This window comes from Nomascus leucogenys, chromosome 2, assembly GCF_006542625.1.
Source record: "Nomascus leucogenys isolate Asia chromosome 2, Asia_NLE_v1, whole genome shotgun sequence".
NCBI classification, from domain to species: Eukaryota; Metazoa; Chordata; class Mammalia; order Primates; family Hylobatidae; genus Nomascus; species Nomascus leucogenys.
Window position 1 is genome coordinate 62,267,909 of NC_044382.1, and position 9,506 is coordinate 62,277,414.

Sequence of the window (9,506 nt, forward strand, 5' to 3'; positions counted from 1 at the left end):
CGGCTGCGCACGCGGCTCTGGCCACTTGCAGCCTCCCGGCAACCCCCGGGACCCCCCCAGCCTTCGTGTACCCATTTCACATATCGCTCAGGGCCCTCACCTTTCTGCCCGCTGCTCTGTCTGCAGCCACCCGGGACCAGTCATCCCAGACACGACAGTCCTGGGTCAGCGCACTAGACCCAGCGGAGACCCCTGCCTGCCCCGAGCCCAGCCAGGATCAGAGGTCCTGGAGCCCCCTCCTCTAACCAGCCCAAAGTCCGAGCCCCTAAAAGCCAAGCTGAGCAGTTAGGGGCGGGTCAATTGTGGCAGACCAGAGCCTCTAGGAGGCCCTTCCTCTCCTGCGCAGAGCCGGGCCGAGGGCAGTCACCCGGAGCCCCCTCCCCTAAGCCCGAGCGGGGTGGCCGGAAGCAGAGCGCCCTTCCTCGGTTAGTCGAGGCTCCCAGGCCTGGCGACTCGAAAACCGCCCAGAGCACCCGGCTTGCCCGACCTGGCCCGGCCGCGAGGTCCCCGGCAGGGGGCGGCCTCGCTCCGCGCCATCCGCTCCTCCCGCATTCGCCGCCGCCGCCCGGGATGCCGCTCCTCCCCCGGCCCCGCCTCCCTGGCCCCCGCGCCGCCCGCCCGTCCGCCCGTCTCCGCAAGGCCATCGGTCCGTCCGCCCGCCCTCCCGGCGCTCCTCGCCCCGGCCCCGCTACTCCGGCAGCGCGCGTCGCTTCCTCCGTTCCGGCCGCCGCTAGCCCGTCCCCCGCCCCCGGTCCGGCCGCCGCCGCTACGCGAGGCCGGGGATTGGCAGCGCGCGTAGGCCGCGCCGCCGCGGATGGAGCCGGAATAAAGGGGCGGCCGAGAGAGCAGCTGGTCGCCGCTCGCCTCGCGCCTGCCCTGCAGGCGGCCTGGAGCAGGTGAGCGGCGGGGCGCCCGGGGCCACATCTGGGAGCCACCCCCGCGCCCGCCGCACCCCTTCCTCTGCCGGCCCGGCCGCTCCCCCCCGCGCCCCTCCGCCGCGACCTGGCGGCCTCTTGAGGTTCTGGGCGGCCCAGGCCGGGCCTCGAGGCGCAGCCGCTTCCTGGGCCCGGCCTGTAGCCCTGGGGCTTTTCTCCAGCCCGACCGCCCTCGGGGCTCGCCCTCGGGTCGCAGCGGCCGGGCTATCCCGGACGAGGGCTGACAGGACGCAGCCCAGCTGGGCCTGCAGGCAGGACCGGCGGGAGGTGATCGGCTTTCATTCGGTTTCTCAGGGAGGAGGAAGAGCCGGGGTGGGGCGCAGGTGGGGGGCCTCCCCCGCCTCTCCTTGCCTCCTCTCTCCCCTTTGCGGAGTGATCACAGAGGCTTCCTGGTTGCACCTTGCTGCAGGAGGGCCGGGGTGGGCAGAGGGTGCTGCAGGCCAAGCCAGGGGACACTGTCTGACAGCCATTCATGCCAGAAAAAGCAAACAAAACAGTGGGTTGGCACAGCGGACCTACAGGCGCTCAGAGAAGTCCACCTTCCCCCTCTCTGTCCCGGGAAGGCTTAGAGTGGTACCTGCTTGCTCAAGCAACCTGCTGCCTCCACCCAGAGCAGCCACTCCTCTCCTACCTCCCTTCCGGAAGATGCTGAGGATGACAGCTTTTAGCCTGACTCTTACATTTCTTTGGCAGAGCAGTTAGAGGCCAGGCTGGCCTGTGAAGGCTTCTCCTTCCTTCTTCCTCTGCTCAGGAGAAAACTTACAAACTTTTAAATGTAAGAGGCAGATGAGCTGGGAACCTGGAAGTGGGTTGCATCTGACTCTGAAAGTTCCTCCCTCTCGCTGGCATTACCTTATGCTGCCACAAAGTGGTGAGTTAGAGATTTGCCTGGGCTGGGTGGGCTTTACTTTCCAACAATTACCCAGAACTTTATAGGCTTGGAGTAAGGGAATGGAGTTTTCTCGAGAGAGGTGATGAGAAATGCTCTGTGGTTAGCATGCTGCATCCTGCATTGCCAAAGCAGACCAGTGCAGTTTCTTACATTTTCCTGCAGGCCTTGACACTATGAGATTCAGAGGATTTAGGACTGTGTGTGTGTGTGTGTGTGTGTGTGTGTGTGTGTGAGTTCTGGGAGAGAACCAGAGTGAGGAAGTTCTGCTGTGTGGACATCAAGCATGGGTGGTTCTGTGGCCCTCTCATCTAGCCCCCATCACCTATGGGCTCTGGTTCCTGTAGGGCCACCCATCCTGTTACGCGGAGAGAGAATGGGCCTGTGGTCAGGGATAGTTGAGGGGATGTGGTCAGTCCCTCATAGGTGAGAGTTTTTGAAATGGTCCTTGGTTCCACATAGTTGTCCTAAATATTGACTGTCAGAGGCCATTTGCCACTGGGCTCTCAGACCTGGGAGGTCTGGCCTCCTTAGCTCTAAGTGGTGGTGGCCCGTATTGAGACTCAGGGTAGCGACAAGAGAGGAGCCGCGGGCCTTAAGGAGGATTCTGTATTGTAGGCAGATAACCCCGGACTCTCACCTGTGAGTCCCAGCTAAAGGGTTGGCAGGAAGCTGGAGGGGACTTGTGGAGGCTGGGATGTCCTGGCCCAGGGGCGGGGCACTGAGGTGGGTGGGGGTGGAGGCCGCTGCCATTTCCTCTGCCTGGAGGAGCTGAGCTGGCTGCAGACCTCTCTGATTGCCTAAGAAGGGAGGAGTCCTGCAGCCCTGAGCACCTCTGCCTTCCCCGATGTGTGGTTTGTGATGGTGTGGTGAGTGCAGGCAGGACAGGGAGAGGGCCCAGGAAACTGCTGCTTGTTCCTTCCTCGAGCTCATACTTTCTCTCTTCTCTACAGAACGGATCACTGGGGAAGGCAGAGCCTCCCCAGCACTGCTGAGACCCTCCCTTGAAGAGCCCCCATGTCCTGTAGGCAGAGCCTTGTAGTCTGTCCGCTTGGTTACTGACTCGGGCTGTCTGACCAGCCCCTCTTCTGTGCCTTGTCTGAGGTCCTTGTCCATCTCTGTGATCGGGCAGCCTCTCTCTCTGGATTGGGTCACTTGAAGCGGGAAACTGAAGCCATTACTCTCCAAACCCTGTTTCATCTTCCCAAGCATGTCGGAAAGCTGGCAACAGCCGCCACAGACGCAGCCGCAGCAGCCACAGCCACCGCAGCCTCAGCACCATGCAGAGCCACCGCCAGCCCTGGCAGAGCACACGCTGCCACCGGGCACGGCGGAGAACCCCCTGGGCTGTGCCGTCTATGGCATCCTCTTGCAGCCAGACCCGGGTCTGCAGCCCCAACAACACGCACCCCTGCAGGCAGCAGGAGAGTCAGGCCCCAAATGTGGCGTGTGTGGTCACGACCTGGCGCACCTGTCCAGTCCGCATGAGCACCAGTGTCTGGCGGGCCATGACCGCTCATTCCAGTGCACACAGTGTCTCAAGATCTTCCACCAGGCCACTGACCTGCTGGAGCACCAGTGCGTGCAGGCTGAGCAGAAGCCCTTCGTATGTGGGGTCTGCAAGATGGGCTTCTCACTGCTCACCTCACTGGCACAGCACCACAGCTCCCACAGTGGCCTGGTGAAGTGTTCCATCTGTGAAAAGACCTACAAGCCAGCCGAGGCAGCGGAGCCGGCCACCACTGCCGCCCCGTCGCTTCCCGCAGCACCCCCGCCTTCCACTGTCACCCCTGCTGAACAGGCCGACAAGCCCTACAGCTGCCCCATCTGCCAAAAGCCCTTCAAGCACCTGTCGGAACTCTCTCGGCATGAGCGGATCCACACCGGTGAGAAGCCCTACAAGTGCACGCTGTGTGACAAAAGCTTCAGCCAGTCGTCGCACCTGGTGCACCACAAGCGCACGCACAGCTCCGAGCGGCCCTACAAGTGCGCAGTCTGTGAGAAGACCTTCAAGCACCGCTCTCACCTGGTGCGCCACATGTACGCGCACTCAGGCGAGCACCACCTGTTCCGCTGCAACGTGTGCGAGTTGCATTTCAAGGAGTCGTCGGAGCTGCTGCAGCACCCGTGCACGCCAAGTGGGGAGCGGCCCTTCCGCTGCGGCGAGTGCCAGAAGGCCTTCAAGCGGCCCTCGGACCTGCGGCAGCATGAGCGCACACACAGCGCCGAGCGGCCCTTCAAGTGCGACCTGTGCCCCATGGGCTTCAAGCAGCAGTATGCACTGATGCGCCACCGGCGCACGCACAAGACCGAGGAGCCCTTCAAATGCGGCCTGTGTGAGAAGGGCTTTGGGCAGCCCAGCCACCTGCTCTACCACCAGCACGTGCACACCCTCGAGACTCTCTTCAAGTGCCCCGTGTGCCAGAAGGGCTTTGACCAATCTGCCGAGCTGCTGCGGCACAAGTGCCTGCCCGGCGCGGCCGAGCGGCCCTTCAAGTGCCCTGTGTGCAACAAGGCCTACAAGCGCGCGTCGGCCCTGCAGAAGCACCAGCTGGCCCACTGTGCGGCGGCAGAGAAGCCCCTGCGCTGCACGCTGTGCGAACGCCGCTTCTTCTCTTCTTCCGAGTTCGTGCAGCACCGCTGCGATCCGGCCCGCGAGAAGCCACTCAAGTGCCCAGACTGCGAGAAACGCTTCAAGTACGCGTCAGACCTGCAGCGGCACCGGCGGGTACACACGGGCGAGAAGCCCTACAAGTGCCCCAACTGCGACAAGGCCTTCAAGCAGCGGGAGCATCTCAACAAGCACCAGGGCGTGCACGCCCGCGAGCAGCAGTTCAAGTGCGTATGGTGCGGGGAGCGCTTCCTAGACGTGGCCTTGTTGCAGGAGCACAGTGCGCAGCATAGTGCCGCCGCCGCGGCAGCGGAGGGCGCCTACCAGGTGGCCGCCTGCCTGCCCTGACTCCGCGGCTGTGGCCCCTACTAGCCTGACCTGAGTCGGCGCCGTGGGCCTAGCAGGCCTCGCGCAGCCTAGCTCCTCACAGCTGCCTTGCACCGAGGGCCCCACCCAGCTCGGTGTTCTGAGACCTCGGGAGTGAGGACACAGGGGTATGAAGCAGGGAGAGGGTGTGGTGCTCGTACTCCTGGCACCAGCGGGCAGTGCGGGCAGCCAGATTGCTGTGGCCCATCCTGATTCCACAAACCTCTTTCCCATCACAAGATTCACTTTCTTGAGAGCCATCAGCCCCCCTTATTTCCGGGGCACTGGAACCAGGCTGGAAGTCAAGTGGCTTCTCCCTGTGCTAAGGAGGGTGTGATGCCAGCCCAGCCTTCCCATATCTTTCAACCTAGCAGCCACATAGGTTAGGAAAGTGGAGGCTCACGGTGGGGCTGGGGCCCCGGAGGTGGGCTAGGTGTAAGGTATCAGTTGCCGTGTGCGGGAGAAGGCCAGCTTTAAGATGTAGTCCTGGGGACTGGGAGGGCAGCGGGTGAGTCACAGCCCTCTCTGTCTGCTCTAGCCAGGGGCGATGTGTCCCCAGGTTTCTGGCAGGGGAGATGTGCAGGGTGGGTCTTGGGGCTGGGTCTGCCTGGAGACCAGTTGGCCCAGGGGGAAGGGAGAAGCTGAGAAGTTCGTGTGACACCCTCAGCCAAGGGACAGTGCCATCCCTGGGAACAGGAGGAAAAGCAGCCTGTCTGTGCTAAGGGCAAATCCTCCGGTTTTGGAAGCGCCCCTCCCACCTTTGTAGTGCGGTTCCTAGGTGTGGTGGGGAATGTGCTGTGCTCTCAGCAGACAGAACTGCTAGTGTGAAAGGCAGGGATCGTTAGCCCACTTGAGGCTGGGAGGAAGCAGGACCAGGCCTAGGATCTCCCCAGCAGATGCAAACAAGTGTCCTCCCCTGAATTGTGTGAACCAAAGCGTAAGGGGCTTGGGGCACAGCCCCAGTCAGCTCACCCCAGTCCTGCTTCAGAGCCAAGACCAGGCCAGGGTGAGGACCCCCCCCCAGTACCCTCCCTACATCAATGTGGCTGCTGGCCTGGACCCCAGGGGTCTGGTACAGCCAAGATGTTCTGGACAACATCCAGCTACTTCAAAGGCCAGAGTGTCCTTTGGGTCCTCCTAGAGTCCCCCTAGGTCTCTGGCTGCCCATGAGACTCATGAAGCGGAGGGTATCCCAGTCATAGGGAGCAGAAAGAGCAAGTGGGTTAAGGAAGCCTGCGGGGGACCTGGCGGATGGAGTTGACCAACATCGCTGGGTGGCTACGGCCCTCGTTAGGAAGCCCAGAAGGACCTTTATTATTAAAATAATCATTTTGAACCCTGCTCTATCCCCTGCCCTCTTCCAGCCCCACCCCTCCCTGGTCTTGAAAGAAGACTAATAGTGGGCACACCAAGGGCCCCGAGGGGCAGGGAGATGCCACCATGCTGCTCTGTCACAGTAAGAAGGCTGACCAGCCACGCCCACCTCCTCTGTCTGACTGAGTTCCTTCCTGTGGCCACAGGGAGGGGCTGGTCCTTCCCCTCGGTGCTGGCTCTCTGTCACAATGCCTCAAAAGACACGGAACCCAGGCCTACAACCGTCCCAACTGCTAATTCTTTTCATTTTGCTTTCTGAAAGCAGTTTGTTATACTATTCATAACACTGTAGAGTTTAATTTCCTGTCATTTTGGATCTTATATAAAAATGTGAGGATTTGGATTTTTAAAAAGAATGACTCCATTTTAGGTAGCCACTTTTGATGTTAATATATAGTGAGTCCAATGTATGCTTTAGAAGTAAAGACATTGACCGTCACAGATCACTGCACTGCTTGTTCTGCTCCTTCTTCCACAGGGGAACGATGGACATGGAGAGGCAGAGAGGGGCACAGGCCCGAGTGGCGGCTTGGAGACTGGGGCATAGGGCTGGGTTTGAATCCTGAGCTTTGAACGTTCTGGCTGTGTGGCCTTGGGAACCTCTTTGGGACTCAGTTACCTCATCTGTAAAGTGAGGAGGTTCACCTTGCCTTGCTTGGTTGTTGTGAGAATTAAATAGAGCCCTGTAGAGAGTCCCTGGTGGGGATGCTTGAGGATGCTGACAGTACCAACTCCAGGACACCTGGGACTTTCAGGAATGAGCCTGAGGCCTCCTCACTTCCTTTGGCTTTAACCACAGCCCCCAAAGTGGGAGCTGACCTGTGAGAAGCAGCAGCTCATGGAAGCCTGGAAGCCAGGCACTGGGCCTGGTGAGCATGAGAGCTTGCTCAGCCCCGATGGAAAACCAAGACCTGCCTGCAAAGCAGCAGATGCAGCCAGCCCGGCCCTGCCCCAGAGGAGGGGGGGGACTTGCTGTCACCCCACGACCACCCACCCTGTCTCACAGTGACCCTTCTGCAAGGTCAGCCCAGCTGCCTCCCACCTGAGCCCCTCCAGCACACCTTTCCTCCTGCACCCCGTCCCTGCCCCAGCGGCCCAGCTGCAACTCAGGCTCTGTCTGTTGCTCCAAGGTGGGGATAGGGGTAGGGGAGAGAGAGGGAAAAACAGCCTCCCAGGCCCGGGCACCTGAGAGCCAGTGAAAGTGGTCAGCAGGGGCCCCTTGCCCTGAGTTAAAAGGACAAGGAGCTGCCCACACTGCAGGTGGCCAAAAGCTGGGTACAGAAGGTGCGAAAAGCCAGGGGACTGAGATGTGACCCAGTCCCCATGCTCCTCTTCTTCCCTCTGGGCGGTCATGGGAGGAACCTGCCCTTGAGAAACCATGTGGTTCCTTCCCACAGGCTTCTACCTCCCAGGAAGAGGATGCCCGGGGCCTTGGTTCCGTGCCAGGCTCAAGTACCAGCTTGCTTTCTTGCCATGTGACCTAGGCAAAACCCACCCATCCTGAGAGGCCCCTGGAAACTGCTAGCGTGTGTGTGAGGCTTTATAATTACCACCGCAGGTTGTCCCTCCTGAGTGGGTGACAGCATGCATGGGCCAGGGCAGGAGGGGCCCTGGCTGGACATGGCTGAGCTCACATGGAGCCTGCAGTGGCTTCTTCTTCCTTTGTCCCCACCCCTACCCCCCTCACAAAGCAGTAGGGTTTCTACACCTCCCACCAGGTCCTCAGCCTCTAGGCTCCAGCCTGGGCCTAAACCAGGGCAGCCAATGGGTCCCTGGTCTGGGAGCCCAGATGTTCGAGTTCAAGGACAGGACCTTTGGTAACACACATGGCCTAAGGCCTCTGTCGGCCCCTCTTAGGCCTCAGTTCCCCAACTGAAGCAGGCCTGGTGCTCTGATTGTGGGAAGGCGCCAGGATCAACCCATGGCCCATTTTCCCTTCCCTGCCCCTCCTGGCCTCCAGCCTGCTCCCCTCTGGTATCTCCGCCTAGCCTCTCTTGGTCATAAGTGGCAGAAACAGCACAAACCGGCTTAAGCAACTGCTCACTGCACCTGGCCATACAGGTACTCCTCCCACCAACCGGCCCAGGAATGCTGACCTACAGGACGGCCAATTTCCTGTGTCCCAAACCTGATGAGTGTCTCCTTCACTTACAGCATAGCATTTTTTTGTTTGCTTGAGACTGAGTCTCACTCTGTCACCCAGGCTGGAGTGCAGTGGCGCAATCTCAGCTCACTTCAACCTCCGCCTCCCAGGGTCAAGTGATTCTCCTGCCTCAGCCTCCTGAGTAGCTGGAACTACAGGCACATGCCACCATGCCTGGCTAATTTTTGTATTTTTAGTAGAGACAGGTTTTCACCATGTTGGCTGGGCTGGTCTTGAACTCCTGACCTCAAGTGATCCACCCACCTCAGCCTCCCAAAGTGCTGGGATTACAGGCCACTGCACCCGGTCAAGCATAGCATCTTAAAGGGGAGCTTCAGATGTGACTAGGAGTATAAACTAGTGCTATATCTTTAGTCTCTGGCTAATCATTCCTTTTGGCCCAACCACTGGGAGGATGGGAAGTGTGGTTCTTTAGGATGAGGGTGACATCTGGATGAGTGCTAGGGCTAGGAGGAAGAAGGAAGGAGGAGGGAGAGAATGACACAGCCTCCCCTTTGGGAGTCAGTCATTCCTCCTGGCTAGTGAAAGAGACACCAGGGGTGGGAAGGGGAGGGGGCCATTCTCCTGGGTCCTAGAAGTTGGTGCCAGGGCAGGCTGGGCCACCAAAGGGGATGTTCCTAGGAAGCCCATCATCCTGACAGCTTTTCCAAACTCCCACCATGCACTGGCTCTGCTCTGTGCTTGGCCCTGCAGGGGATGGGGGAGAGGATGCCACTTTCTGGGGTGGAACCTGTACTCATGAACCATAGTAGACTGAGTGCTGTGTCCTGCAGGGTTCAGAGCACCACAGTCAGCCCTGGCTAGAGTCCCACCTCTCCACTCATTGGTTCCAGGGCTTTGGGAAGGCTGTTGAAGCTCTCTGAGCCTCAATGTCCTCATCTGTGGAATGGAGTCAATAATGCTCTCTTCTGAGGTTTAGGGTAAGGGCACAGTGGAATGATCTGTGTGACATGTTTGGCATATAGTAGCCACCCAGAAGGACTGTAGCGCTGGGAGGTCAGAGGCAAGAGCGAGCCAGCCCAGCCCTCCCATCTGAGAGTCAGCCCTCCCACTGGCCTGCCATGCACCATTCAGAAGCCTTTTCCCATCTGCCAGCAGGTCTGAGCCTCACTCCATACTTACAAGGGGGCGGGGCAGATGCTTAAGAGGTCCAGGGTTTGTTCACAG

At 60.1% G+C, this 9,506-nt stretch overlaps 1 protein-coding gene across 3 annotated transcripts; it reads left to right on the forward strand.

Annotated features, from left to right (window-relative positions):
- The first annotated feature begins 629 nt into the window (after window positions 1-629).
- Window positions 630-6,626, forward strand: ZNF319 (zinc finger protein 319). Of its 3 annotated transcripts, none has more exons than XM_030796231.1 (2): window positions 630-896; window positions 2,778-6,626. In XM_030796231.1, the coding sequence occupies exon 2, from the start codon at window positions 3,035-3,037 to the stop codon at window positions 4,781-4,783; it is 1,749 nt and encodes a 582-aa protein (XP_030652091.1). In that variant the 5' UTR covers window positions 630-896; window positions 2,778-3,034; the 3' UTR covers window positions 4,784-6,626. The 3 variants fall into 3 exon arrangements, with proteins under 3 accessions (XP_030652091.1, XP_030652099.1, XP_003263156.1); XM_030796239.1 differs by lacking the exon at window positions 630-896 and adding an exon at window positions 1,086-1,202; XM_003263108.2 differs by lacking the exon at window positions 630-896 and adding an exon at window positions 1,248-1,806.
- Window positions 6,627-9,506: the final 2,880 nt, after the last annotated feature.